This window comes from Colletotrichum truncatum (assembly GCF_014235925.2).
Source record: "Colletotrichum truncatum strain CMES1059 chromosome Unknown Contig_0008, whole genome shotgun sequence".
Lineage (NCBI taxonomy): Eukaryota > Fungi > Ascomycota > Sordariomycetes > Glomerellales > Glomerellaceae > Colletotrichum > Colletotrichum truncatum.
In genome coordinates this window covers 2,345,687-2,359,664 of record NW_027222405.1, presented here as the reverse complement: position 1 = coordinate 2,359,664, position 13,978 = coordinate 2,345,687, and the positions used below count along the sequence as shown (strand labels likewise).

Genomic DNA, 13,978 nt, shown 5'->3' with positions numbered 1-13,978 from the left:
CGTATTTCTACGGTCGGATCTCACAATTCTACCTATTTCTCGCGTTCTTACGCAAGATTCTCCCTCCTACATAACATTCATACTTCTTTAGTACTATTTACCCTTTAATACCTTCCTTTTCTAACAGCACGCGTAGGTAGCAGCGAAAGTAAGCTATCTAACGTATAGACACGCCTCTAAAGCTATAGCCTCGGAGAAACGCCTATGATCGAGGTACGACTATAAGTCTATCCCGCACTATTATGATACCTTTATTTTTCACTTCAAGATGTCTTAAAACGACTTCAAGACCGTCTTCACGCCTCTCCCTCGCTTGAAAGGTGAATCCAACTAGAACACCTAGCGTATGCTTGTTATAGCGACCTTGCGAGGATACGACTTCGAGATATTCTTTAAGACTAACGTCCCTTGCCTTGCTAACCCTATCGCTATAGAGGAATAGAGAAAGAACCGTAACGTTACGTATAGTCTCCTTATGAACGCTAGCGAATCGGTTCTTGATAGACTTTGTATAGCGGGTTGGATTGACGATGGAAACCTATACTAGTTGTGGTAGGGGCTTGAGAAGTATATTCCGAGAATCTTATAAGATGCTATAGCTACCCTTGTTAACGAGTTTGCTAAGACTACTGCTAACGATTATAAGATACTTTACGATGCCCTTAATCGCTGTTACTACCTTAGAAAGCGTATTGAGATTATTTACGGTCGTCTGCTAGACTCCTTCCTTGCCGTTTTTCTCCTTAATTTCTTTAAGGACCGACTTCTTGATATATATAAGCATTTTACCTCGAAAGGCGCTACCTATCCTACGTAGAATAAGGTAGCCGATACGATTTATATACTTGCTTAAGACGAAGATCAAAAGCGTAGTTATGCTACTATTCGTAATATACTTAGAGGCAAGTCTGCTGGCAGTGGGGGTCCTGCCTCTCTAGCCGTTACTACTACCGTTACTTCTACTGTTACTAAGGAAAAGAAGAAGTGCGACTATTATAACTGTGATTACGAGACTACGAAGTGCTATGTCGCCTACCCTAATCTTATCCCTCTATACTATATTGTTGGAACGGTAGGTAGGAATCTCGTAGATAGTACGATATCCTTATAACAGGGTATTAGAGTAAGGGAACTTGTACTTATGAAGTAGGGCTTTAATAGTAAAGAATGTATAGGCTTATATTGAAGCTGAGTTGGTTGAGGAACTAATAGCTAGCTAAGAGAGAGAATTAGGCTAGTTATATAGTAGTATAACGTCGCCTATAATAGCTAATATAGGAAGCTATAAGCTAGGTTTAGTATACGTAAGTATATACGTCAACTAGCTTATAAAGCAGCTTATAAATCAGACTAGAATCTTCTTTAACTAAATAGACTTTTAGATAAGGTTAAAGAGAGTATTCCATAGGGATCTGAATGTCATATGTTTAAACTAGCAAGCAGCCATTCTTAGCTAGTTACTTTTGTAAGTCCTACTAAGTCTTAGATAAGACTAAATAGGATAAATAAGTAAAATAGAAGTATAATATACTTATACTTCTAACATATATTAACCGGGATAAGTTAATTAAAAAAGCGAGAAAGCATGTGTGTGGCGATCGCTGCCGCTGGGATCAGCCTACTTCTGTTGATGGTACCTGCTAGACTGTTGTTAGAGCGTTACCTGCTATCTTGGGCCAGTCTGCCCTTGCCTCTATCGCTAGCCCAGTAGTTTTCACTGCTGCCTGCAATGACCTTATTACCCGAGACGATATCGTTCTCGATTCTGGTTATACTACTTTAACCTTTAATAACTTGCGATATTTCGTTAAGTATGTTGAAAAGAGCGATTTAGCACCTTCTACTTCTGCCTCTGGCGCTTTAGTCTGGTTACTTGGCGTAGGCACCGTCTTCTTCCAGACCTAAGACCCTACTAACCCTGACGTTATTCACGATTAGATACTTTACAACGTTAAGTATAACCCTTCTAGCCTAGCTAACTTACTAAGCCTTAGAAAACTTCGTTGTAATTACGTAGAATATAATTAGCAGACCTTAAGCCTTATATACGTAATACAGCGTACTTCCCTTGCTAAAGTTTATTAGGTTTCTAACGTCTGCGTCGTTAAGACTTATGATACTAGGAATTACGTGCCTTGAGATATTGCTATTAGCCTTGCCGCCTTGCAGGCTACCTAGCGACCGTCTTTTGAACTGATATACCGCCGGCTGGTTTACGCCTACCTATTACGTATTGTAGAGGCTTGCCGCCGTGTTAGCATTCGGTTTATAACGTCGGAAATTGACTCCTTTTTCTATAAGTCTTGCTATCTTAGCAAATCTACTAAACGGATTAGTCGAGACTAACTACTTCTACTTATAAGTATTAGCAATGAAATTCACCTTGATCTTGTTAGTATTCTTCCCCTATTAATAAAAGGGAACCGTTAGGTTCTATACCTTATGGATAAGTATAGTAGTTACTACTGGGTTGTTTTTCTGCCTAACTATAAGTTTGCTACTATCTTGGCAGTTATTAAGAAATGGGATACTAAACTCTATAGTCTTACTAGCCTTAAGCCTAAGGTTTAGGTTTCTAACAATGCTCCCGAGCTAATCAAGGTTTTTAACAACCCCTACTTCGAGGGTACTCGCTACAACACAACTATTACCCACACGCCTTCCATAAACGGTATTATTAAGCGTGCTAGTCGTACTATCGTCGAAGGCGCCTGGATATAGCTAATTGACATATCCCTTCTAGAGGAACTATAGGATTATAGCATCGATTCGGTGACTTAGATTCTTAACCTCTTGCCTACACCCTCTAAGGGTAACTTAAGCCTTTACGAGATCATAGCGAGAGAGCTAAACTTGGCTGCTAAACGTAAGGCCCCCTATATTAAACATCTCCGAACGTTTAACTATGCTGCTTACGTATACAAGAAGGGCCCTCGACGCCTTATACGCTCTGCCAAGATAGAACCACGAGTAATCAAGGGATTCCTCGTCGGTTACGGTTCTCTTCGTAGCTATATTTACTACGTTTACCTGCCTGATCGAAAGGAGGTTATTCGCTATAGAGATGTTCGATTTCGTAAGGAACCGTACAAGACAGTATTGCCTCTAACTACTAGCATACCTAACATTAATGAAATTAAACATAATGCTGTATTTATCAAACTAGATATCATCATCTAGTATACTATCCGTTAAAAGCCTATTAAAAGTAAAAAACCCGTGACTAGTAATCCTAAACCAGATAAGACTATCGTTAAAAAAGCGATGGCACCTACTGATATACATCTTATGTCTCCGCTACTAGAGAACCTGTTAGAGACTACTGCTATACTACGTAATAACGACGACGAATTCGTCGCCTCCGTAGAAACAATAGAAACTGATTACTAGGACCCTAATTCCCTCTCTACGATTGTTAAGGAAGCAACGAGTCAGCCGGCAGAGTCCTCTCGACCTTACCGCGCCTCGGCCTAGCGACTACCTAGTCACTACCAAGCCGCTAGTAGCGTACGCTCTTATACTAAAAAGACCTTCCTATCTGCTAATATTCTAGCTTTACTAACTTCTCGTTAATTCTCTCTTAGTATACTTTCTACTACTGCCTTTTCGAAAGTCCTACCTGACGGCGTAGTAATCCCGAAGTCTTATCGTAAGGCGTAGAAAAGCCTACAATAGCCCTAGTAGGAATAAGCCTTCGAACGAGAGATAACTTAATTTACGGAAAAGGGGGTTTACGAAGTCGTTTACCTACTACGTAATGCTAAAGTCCTGCCTAGCAAGTAGGTATGTAATATTAAAACTAATAAAAACAACGAAATCGTGCGCTATAAGGCCCGATATATAGTTTGTAGAAACTATAAGAAAGGTGACTGGTTATTATAAGAGGTTTATACTATAGTTGCCTCTGCTACCGCTACCCGACTCTTCTTCGTAGTTATCGCACTTCTTAATCTCAAATACGAAGTGTATGATTTCGATACTGCCTTCCTAGCCGCCTTGATTCTAGAGGGGGTTAAGGTATACGTCCGGCCTCCCGCTGGCTATGCTACCAAAGACAATAAGGTATGGTTGTTATATAAGGTACTCTATGGCTTGAGAAAATCACTACTTTGGTGGTTTCGACTTATTAAGGGTGAAATAGAACGAATTAGCTTTACTACTATTGATAGGGAGGTTTATCTCTTTGTTAATTACAAGATCAAAGCGTATATACTTACATACGTCGATAATAACGCTATCGCTGCTCCTAATAAGCAGGTTATGATAGAAGTTCGTCGTCTCCTCGAGAAGGTCTGTTCTCTTAAAGACCTCGGCGAGGCTACCGATTTTCTCGGTTTACAGATTGAACGCGACAGGGCTGCCGGTAAGATTTTCGTTTCCTAAGCTAAGTACGTAAAAGCAGTGCTTTAACGATTTAACTTTGATGGTTTGAGTGTTGTTAAGACGCCTATGGCGACTACTGACGATCTGCCTGTCACCTGGGATAAGAACGAGTGCTTGCTTGACGAATAACAACTTTATATCGAACAAACCGGCTGCCTTAACTTCCTAGTGGCTAGAACTCGCGTTGACATGGCCTATACCGTTAGTAAATTGTCACAGGCGAATTCAAGGCTTTCTAAGGCCTATCTTCGTGCTATTAAGTACTTATTCCAATACCTTAAAGGCACCGTTTATCTCGGTATTGTACTTGGAGGCATCCTTACGATCAACGAGTTAGGGCTTTACGCTGCTGTAGATGCCTCTTTCGCTGATAACAAGCTATTACGAGTCTCGACAGGTGGTTACGTCGTCTTCCTTGCTGGTGCGCCGATTGCTTAGAAGTTAAAGAAACAGACTTTCGTGACTTTGAGCACTACGGAGGCTGAATTCATTAATCTCATACCTACGGCAATTGCTATAAAGTGGATCAGACGTTGCCTCTCCTAACTGCTCGGCAAACCTATCACTACGCCTACTATCATGTTTACTAACAGTACTAACGGCTACGACAACGTCATGAACCTACTCAACGAGGCACGAACCCGCTATATCGACGTCCGATACAAATAGATCATACAGGAGGTTCACACTGCGAAAAGCATCGAACTCCGACTTATCAAGGGCGCTGATATAGCCGCCGATAGACTTACGAAGCCACTAGTTGCGGTCAAACACAAGGAATTCGTTCGTTTGTTAGGCATGGCGGAGGGATTGGATTGAGAGGGGGATTTTGAGACTGTGGGACTATTGATATTGAGACTTCGGGATTCGGAGGATTTCATAGCCTCCTATTGGCCAGGTTTAACCGGTAATTGACCGAGTTTTCTAATAGTTGAGAACTCCTCGGATTTAGAGGATTTGGGACTTTTCCTGTATTTCCTATTATTCTACTGCTTTTTCGCTGAGGAGTCTGAGAGGGGGTGTGGGTGGCAGGCCTCGCCGGCCCGTCACGTGGGCTAACGGCCGCCACCACTGGTCTTAGCCAGCCTCCACAGCCCTCTAGCCAGTTAGTTAGTTCTTCCACCAACAACACCACTTTTCCCCATTCTGAGCGTTCTGTGCTGGTTTCGCCCACATGTTCCACGCGGACGGGGCACCTAATGCCACCCAGTAGTGAAGCCATGGCCCACCCTGCAACCTTGTTTACATTACACAATGCCCAATTCGTCACCGTGGAGGCCCCTACGGAACATTAGCACAATATCATATTGTCATTCTTGAAAAGAAACATGAGGATATAAACATCCTCAAGGGGGTTTTCAAGCTTTTACTACCATCCCACGAATTCTTGGGTGTGAAAACCAACAGTGGACCGCAAGCTGCAGAGCCAGCAATCCGCTCTAGCGGTATGTGTTCTAAAGGCCGCACTTGCCTGCCGATCTTTTGTAGGCACCTACCTTCCCTTCCCCTACGCTCTGGAAAACCGACCACAACTTTTCCAGCAAACACTCTCCTTCATACTACTATCTGAGGTTTTCTGTCGACTGCTTCTCTTTGTGCAGTTAGACTAAAGATTACCCTCCTGCACAATTGTGCCGGGCCCGTCACCACCATTCGCCTCTATCACTGTTAGCCAATATGGAGCGACCCACCAAAAGAGCTCGCACATCCGATATCAAGGAAGTAGAAACTTCGGCCGCAGCCGCTTCCGATAGACCTCAGTCTCTCATCAAACCGATCAGTCCTCCTAGAAGGAGAAATCGAACAGGCCAGCGCATCAAGTCGCCGTTTCAGCTTACCAGGATTCGAGACCTACCAGAGGCTGCAAATCAAGACACCATCACACTCAAGGACATACTCGGGGACCCTCTCATTGCCGAATGCTGGGAGTTCAATTTTCTACACGACATACACTTCCTTATGAGTCACTTTGACGAGGACACTAAAAACTTTGTTAAGGTTCACGTTGTCCATGGATTTTGGAAGAGGGAAGATCCTAATCGGTTGGCTCTCCAGGCAAGCCCGCAGCAGTCCATGTGCAGGCTGACGACCATTGACTAATCAAGATAGCAGGAAGATGCTGCAGCTTACAGTAATGTACAGCTTCATTGCGCTTTCATGCCAGAGATGTTTGGCACCCACCACTCCAAGATGATGATTTTGATCCGGCACGACGAATCAGCCCAAGTAGTCATACACACTGCTAATATGATCGCCAAGGACTGGACCAATATGACAAATGCTGTTTGGATGTCTCCTCTGCTTCCTCTTCTCAAAGAAAAGGATGTGCCAATGGGCAATGACCCAATTGGTACAGGCAAGAAGTTCAAGTATGATCTTCTGAGCTACCTAAGAGCATATGACGTTCAGAGGCCTACAGTTAGAGACCTAGTTGATCAGCTAGGTCGATACGATTTTTCAAGTGTTCGAGCCGCACTTATTGCAAGCGTTCCTGGCCGTCATTCACTTCATGATACTTCTCAAACCACATGGGGCTGGCTGGCCCTGAAGCGTGCATTGCGTACCGTTCCCGTGCAAGAGGGCAGAAGGTCAGAAATTGTGGTTCAGATCTCATCCATCGCCACTCTAGGTGCTACCAACAGCTGGCTTCAGAGTTGTATCTTCGATTCCCTATCCGAGAACAGCAACAAGTCTCCAGATAACCCCAAACCGACATTCCGAGTTGTTTTTCCTACGCCAGATGAGATTAGACGAAGCTTGGATGGCTATGCGTCTGGTGGGTCGATTCATACGAAGATCCAATCTCAGCAGCAGGCAAAGCAACTGGCTTACCTGCATCCTATGTTTTGTCACTGGGCGAATGATGCTCCCAATGGAAAGGGTATGTGTGTATTGCCTGCTTTCAATTCAAACAAACGATTAACTGGACCACAGTATTACCGGACACTGCCACAAACCAAGAGGCCGGCAGAAAGCGAGCGGCACCGCACATTAAGACGTATATAAGATATGGTGAAAATTCAGTCGACTGGGCAATCCTTACATCGGCCAATATGTCAAAGCAGGCATGGGGAGAAGCAGTCGGAGCGGGGCAAGAAGTCAGGATCGCCTCATGGGAAATCGGTGTTTTGGTGTGGCCCTCACTCATTGCCGACAAGGCGACCATGGTGGGAACATTTGAGACAGACATGCCTTCCAGGGACTCTGCAGATGGCAACCCAGTGGTTGGATTACGCATACCCTACAACCTCCCACTACAGCAATATGGGAAGGACGAAATACCTTGGGTTGCGACGATGGTCCACACTGAACCGGACAGAATGGGTAGGTCTTGGAGTGCTGAGTAGGCTTGTGACACAGAACACATTCACACATACTCACACGAGATGCAACCCTCCCGTCAAGAGACATATGGTATCATTATGTTGATCCTTGGTCTTTCCCGCTATGTATCAACTTATGGGCTAATCATATCGCTCCAAACCGTATCATTTCTCATGTTCGTTTTCCGTGTTTGCAGACAATTACTGGCCAACAGCCTCGGGCTCCTTGTTGGCGTCGTAGCCGTAGGCCTCCTTGAGCTGGTTAACGAGGGCGATGTACTCCTCCTGGGCCTGCTCAGCGGTCTTGCCCTCATCGGCAAGCTTCTCCCAAGCGTTGTACTTGGCCTTGCCCTGTTTCACATACTCTGTTAGCTCTTCAACTGTGATAGACGCTGAACGTGATCGACATTCGAGTCTTACCTTCAGGTCGAACATGCCGGGCTTGGTGGCCTTAGAGAAGTCCTCACCAGTGCCGATCTTGTACAGGCCTATTGATCACAAAACGTCAGCTTGGAATGGCTCGCGTTGCGTGAAATCAGGTAAAGACACACCGTAGAGCTTGAGGAGCTCGTCGTTGCTGGGCTTGGAGGTAAGCTTCTTGCTGTCGATGACAGCCTGCTTGAAGGCTTCGCTTTGAGGGGCAGACATGGTGGAAGTGTGAATTGGATTAGTAGGAAAAATTAGAAATCGAAGTTTCTCGTGGTCTTGAGAGTGTTTGTAGAAGGATTGTTGAGCGTTTCGTGGAGAAGGTTGCTCAGTGTTGGGAGGCGGAGGCAAGAGTTGGACCTTTTGGCGGGGTTAAGAGGTCCACTCACGCTTCATCATATGCGCGCGGGGCAGCTGATGCTGTCATTAGGTTGGGCTGCTGATTGCACCGCCACAGACCACATACTTCTCAGTGGTGCGGTGGCACAGGCTGCCGACTGCGATCTTACAGGCTGGGCTCTAGTGCAGACTAAATAGGCCCCTGCCCGCACATCATACAGCGGATAGCAGCTATGCCCGCCCTGTCAGCACGGTTCAGGAACAGGTGCAGGTGCTGCAGCCAGCAGCGGAGCTTTGGAGAAGGAATGGGGGGCCAGAGCATTGCAGGTGGCCCTCTCCAGCAAGAGTGGGGCTATACAAGCCTCAACAGGAAGCAACGTGACCATCTGGCCTCGGCTCACTGCTGCCAGGTGCATCTCGCTTGTGGTGCCGACCTTTCAGAGGGACAAGTTTTCATGGCAGCTGCCGCAGCTCCCTCCACGATCGGCATTTGCCGCCGATGTCAAGGGACAACAGCATGCCAACTGACAATGAGGGCATGCGAAGGTTTCATTGGTCCAAATACCTACTCAATTTTACAATTATTATAACCCGCCATGAGTTGGATTTTGGCAGCATCACAAGTAGCATAGTGGGCGAACCGAAGGTCAAGTTGGGTGGCACGAATACGAATTGTCACCACCTTTATTGGTCTCAACAAGGTTACAGTGAACGGCATATCTTAACTGTGTGCAGAAGAACCTGGCTTTCCGGCCTGCAGGCCAGTGCAACCTGCAGCATTCGGACTGCGTCAACTATGCGAATGCTCGGCCATTGAAATGAACCCATCCAGATAATCTAATTCTCCAGAATAACGTTGCTATTCCAATAGTGCATTAGGGCGTCCGACCTACCGGAAAGCCAAGTAGCTGGCTGGGGCATAAACATGATACGCTTTGGCAAAACCTACGTAATTTATACGTTGTTTTTCGATGTTACACATCTGCACGGAAAAATGTCAAGAATAAAGATCATGGCCACTGACCTTTCTAACAGCTAACAATACCACTTTTACATAAAGTTCCCGCGCGACGCCTGACTGCCATTTCACTTAGTAGTCTCCATGAATTGGCGAATCGAATGACTTTGCGTGCCGGCACCGCGCAGCATTCCCTAGCCTGCAGCGCATCCAAGGCAATCATGACACATCGAGATGACTGACATCAGCCCGTTAGGAAACAGCTAGGAAACGCGAAGGGCGTTTACAATCCCACCATCAGCCTCCGATATGCATCGATCCTTTGCATCGAGCATATTACAATCTCGTTTTCGTCCTTTCTTTCGTGACATCGTCAAATGGCAGTCCATCAATCATGGTCCGAGCGTGTGGGGAAAGCCCGGACGGACATCGGGGGACCGACAGCTTCCAAGCCTCGGAGGGATAACAACTTCGGGCTGACCTACCGTATGTTGTATCACCAACGGCACGGACGTTCAGGCTGGACACTGAAACCTATCCAAAAATACTAAAGGCCCCCTGGCGTTGTTGCTTAGTTCAGCTTTGGGCGAGGACGCGTATTCGCCGTGGATGAGCAGACTGGTGCAATTATATTCCGCTTGGCTCTGAAAGTCTCGGACCTTGTAAGCTGAAGGAATGAATAAAGGCCAGAGGCCCCCGAGTCTTCCAGGGTATCTGTTTTAATCTTCAAGACTTTTTTTTCTTACCGATTTGACGAACTCTTTCTTGCTGCCAGGCACTCGATTGCGAAATCTGCCTTGCCTGACGAATCTTACCCTACTCTTATCAACTCCGAACTGGGTACTATTACCTACACCGTTCAAATCAACATCGATATCTGGCCCGATTCAAGAGCTACAAGTCGCATTCAAGATGGTCAAGACAGTCGTTGTTCTCGGTGCCTCGTACGGCGGCCTGGCAGTCGCGCACCGGTTGCTCAAGTATACACGCCAGCAAGAGCAGGATCTTAGAGTTATTCTCGTTTCAAAGGTAAGACAGTTGCATATCTTCATTGGTACAGCAACCGGGAAGCCGGGCAACGCTCACACCAACCCGATCTGGAGCAGCCGTAAGCTTCGGACGACCGTGGGGGGGCCCGTGGCTGCAGCTGATCCACTATCATCCTATGTGTCAGGTCAGACTTAATGACTTACACTGCTCGAGAGGAGGGGATTTTGCCTCCGGCCAAATCAAGGGGACAGAGGAAACACAGTCAGGTGCTGACATTATGGCAGACGACCCACTTTTACTGGAATATGGCCTCTGTCCGCGCCATCGTGCCAGGCGTCCTTCAAGATGAGCAGATCTTCCAGGCGATTGAGCCTGGTTTCGCCCAGTATCCCAAGGAAAGTTTCGAGTTCGTTCTTGGCACCGCCACCGGCCTCGATGTAGCCCGTAAATCGGCCCTTGTCTCCACCTCGTCCGGCCCGAGGTCACTACCTTATGATTATCTCGTCTTAGCCACCGGCGCTCGCTCGGCCAGCCCCGACATGCCTTGGAAGGGCGCTGACTCTCACGAGAAGACATTGAGCCTGTTGCACCAGACGGCTGAGAAAGTGAAGGCGGCCAAGCACATCGTAGTTGCCGGCGCCGGCCCCACTGGCGTTGAGACTGCCGCTGAGATCCGTTTCGAGTACAAAGATAAGGAGGTCATCCTGTTGAGTGGCGACGAGGAGATCCTTGGCGGGGACACAGCTGCAAAGGGCATTGAGAATGAGATTGTGAGGCTAGGCGTGCAGGTGAAGAGAAGCGCCAGGGTTTCCAACTCACGGACGTTGCCCGATGGTAAGACTGAAGTGACGCTCATGAACGGGGAGACCCTCACGACAGACCTGTATTTGCCGACCATGGGCCTAGTCCCGAACTCGGAGTTTCTGGACGCCAGCCTACTTACCGAGCGTAAATATGCGAATGTGGATGATTGCATGCGCGTAAAGGGCGCCGACAACGTCTGGGCCTGTGGAGATTTGGTCTCTAAGCCCCGCGCGGGGTTCATGGCCGCGGACAAGCAGGTGCGTTTTCTTAATCGCTTTAATAACTTAAACGGGCGTTGCCATCAATGACTGACATCTTCCTCAACAGGCTGCTGGCGTTGTCAAAAATATCGAGCTTGCCATCAAGGGCAAAGACCAGCAGGTTGTTAAGGGTATGCCTGTCGACATCTTTGTGTGCTCTACAGGCCGCAGCCGCGGCGCTGGCCGTGTCGGTTGGGTCAAGGTGCCCTCGCTCTTCGTTTGGGCTGTCAAGGGCCGTACGCTGGGCTCGGACTGGCTCCCAAAGTACACCAATGGTTCGCAGTGGTGAGCGGCTGGTATTGAGTAATAAACACAATGAAGCTGAGTTCAATGTTCTCGAATGTTTGTTTGTACTTACATTTTATTTTACATCCTCTTAATAAGAAAAAGAAAAATCACTTCTACGAGGAGATGAGGAGGGGATTCTTCTCGCGCTATACTACTTCCCGCGTTTCCATCCCGTGCAGTCTTCTCCTCGTGCTTACTCCTCGAACTGCTCCTTGATGATCATCTGTCGTGGCAGTGATGAAGATGATGATTATGGCCCTACATGCACATGTGCATAAGTGAAGCAAACGAGAAAAGAAAAAAGATGCAACTCCCGCGTAAATTTGGCGTCAACAATTCCCAGCCCCGCCAGCCAGCTCCAGAAACGAAAAGAAGAGATAAAAATTATAACAAGCGGCGTCTTCGTCACACCGCCGCATTCTTCCCTTTTCATTTTATCTGCTGAGCTTCTCATCCTCGATCTCCCTCCGCAGCTGCTCTAGCACCTGTTGCCGCGATGACAGATGCGACTCGAGGCCCTCCACTTGCTCCCGTACGGTCTGCAGATCATCAGACACGCTCTTAAGGCTGGCCCCGCCCTTGGCCTTGCCGGAGCCCTCCTCAAGCTCCCGCAGCTCTTTGCGCTTGTAGTCGAGCAACTGTTCAAGCTCGCGCTTGACGAGGGCCGGCTTGCTGTCCCGCTTGCCTCCCTTTTTACGTTCGACATCAGACTCAACACGCGCAATCTTCTCATCGAGCTCCTGTAGCTGCTTCTTGAGCCTGACCTCTTCCCAGTCATCCGTCTTGGAGGTTGAGAAGTCGGTGCCGCTCGACTTGAAGCCGCTGCGACCGAGGCGGGTGAGATACTGGTCGCCAAATTTTGCTTTCCGGCCTGTCGCAGTTGAGTCGTCGGCTTTTGTAGCCCATCGGGAAGCTGCGGGAGAGTTGTTGTCGAGCTGGTAATCGATCTTGTTGCGCTCGAACGAGGCACGGAGGGAGGCAGGCACGGTGCGCGGGATGCGAAAACCTTCATGCCGGTTGTTTAGAATGTGGAGGAAGGCGAGGCAGGCGTCCTTGTTGATAGAAGGGCTAGCCGAGGGGTTGATGAGGTTCCAGGCAGAACGGATGTCGGTGTCCGGAACATCGAGGGATTCGTACAGATCTTCCAAGGATGAGACTAGAATGAATGGCATGTTAGTAAATAGGCATTGGGCATGGAATGCAGTGGACTTTGGTGCTGGGACATACATGCGACTTCTCCCCGCGCATCCCGGTTCTCCTGGTATATCGACTCGTACTTGGCTTTGTCTTGGGGGCTCATGTACCAATCGAAACCGTCTTTCAGTCCGGGTGAGTCTGGGTCATCCTCGACCTGCTCAAATGCCACTTGCTTCCCCGTGAGTGCGCGATTCGCCTGGACGAGATGTGCTTTGGATTCGGGGACGAGCCAATCCGGCAAAGTTGTGGGAACGTCTGCGTATTCCTGTCGGACGCAACCACGTCAGCAAGCTGCGCAATACTGGGGATAGGGGCAGCACTTACGCCGTTCAGAATGTCGAAGATGACCCTCATCGCAACGCAAAACTCCTCAAAGTCAAGGTTGCCATCATTGTCAACGTCAGCGAGATCCCACACCCGCTCAAGCTGGTTATCTGTCAAGCCGCTGTTCTTCAACACCGGTGCGGCCTGCTCTCCCGTCAGGTACTGCGACCCGCCGGTCCGGGCAGAGAAAATATTCCAGTAGGTCTCAATTTCTTGTGCTTCAATACGAGGTGCCATAGTGGTTCTGGCTGGCTGGCTGGCAGCGTCGGCGAGCGGAATCAGAGGTGAGTTGTAAACGAGGGGGGCTTGCTTGAGCCTTCTTTTGGCGGCGTGGTTAGTTTGCCTTCTTTAGAAGACCAATGGAGGAAATTGGGCGCGAATTCAGGTCGGCAGTTATAAACGGCGAAGACTGGTGGCAGCAGTGTTATCGTTACTGGGTGGAAAGTCGTTAGTAGGGAGTAGGGCCGCGTTGGGAAGCTAGGCCAAGGACGTGGATTGGGGTAATCGGGGGGGTGGTTCTTGAAGTGGGAGGCGGTGCTCCTGTGCCTTGACTGGGCGTAACGTCCTGTGAAGCTCGGTGATGCAAGCTCGGTCCACAATCGTCAGCCAGGGTACCCTGCGGGCTTAGCTCAGCAAGCATTACATAACACAGCCAGCTCCTTCCACAGTCCAACGACCTTCTGACC

General features: G+C 48.0%; 5 protein-coding genes across 5 annotated transcripts; 3 read left to right on the top strand and 2 right to left on the bottom strand.

Annotated features, from left to right (window-relative positions):
- Positions 1-4,572: 4,572 nt before the first annotated feature.
- CTRU02_212116 (fourf gag pol protein) lies at positions 4,573-4,821 on the top strand (the record flags this gene model as incomplete). The annotated part of the gene is made up of 1 exon (XM_070205779.1): positions 4,573-4,821. One exon carries the CDS (start codon positions 4,573-4,575, stop codon positions 4,819-4,821), a length of 249 nt encoding a protein of 82 aa, XP_070060592.1.
- Positions 4,822-6,060: 1,239 nt separating this feature from the next.
- Positions 6,061-7,730, top strand: CTRU02_212115 (tyrosyl-dna phosphodiesterase; the record flags this gene model as incomplete). The annotated part of the gene is made up of 3 exons (XM_036725055.1): positions 6,061-6,438; positions 6,496-7,264; positions 7,318-7,730. 3 exons carry the CDS (start codon positions 6,061-6,063, stop codon positions 7,728-7,730), a joined length of 1,560 nt encoding a protein of 519 aa, XP_036583220.1.
- Positions 7,731-7,907: 177 nt separating this feature from the next.
- CTRU02_212114 (acyl CoA binding protein) lies at positions 7,908-8,354 on the bottom strand (the record flags this gene model as incomplete). Its single annotated transcript, XM_036725056.1, has 3 exons — positions 7,908-8,057; positions 8,127-8,194; positions 8,258-8,354. The coding sequence occupies 3 exons, from the start codon at positions 8,352-8,354 to the stop codon at positions 7,908-7,910; spliced, it is 315 nt and encodes a 104-aa protein (XP_036583221.1).
- A 1,987-nt stretch (positions 8,355-10,341) lies between these two features.
- Positions 10,342-11,772, top strand: CTRU02_212113 (uncharacterized protein; the record flags this gene model as incomplete). The annotated part of the gene is made up of 3 exons (XM_070205778.1): positions 10,342-10,458; positions 10,656-11,480; positions 11,551-11,772. 3 exons carry the CDS (start codon positions 10,342-10,344, stop codon positions 11,770-11,772), a joined length of 1,164 nt encoding a protein of 387 aa, XP_070060591.1.
- Positions 11,773-12,205: 433 nt separating this feature from the next.
- CTRU02_212112 (Eps15-like protein Pan1p) lies at positions 12,206-13,529 on the bottom strand (the record flags this gene model as incomplete). Its single annotated transcript, XM_036725059.1, has 3 exons — positions 12,206-12,927; positions 12,999-13,233; positions 13,293-13,529. 3 exons carry the CDS (start codon positions 13,527-13,529, stop codon positions 12,206-12,208), a joined length of 1,194 nt encoding a protein of 397 aa, XP_036583224.1.
- Positions 13,530-13,978: the final 449 nt, after the last annotated feature.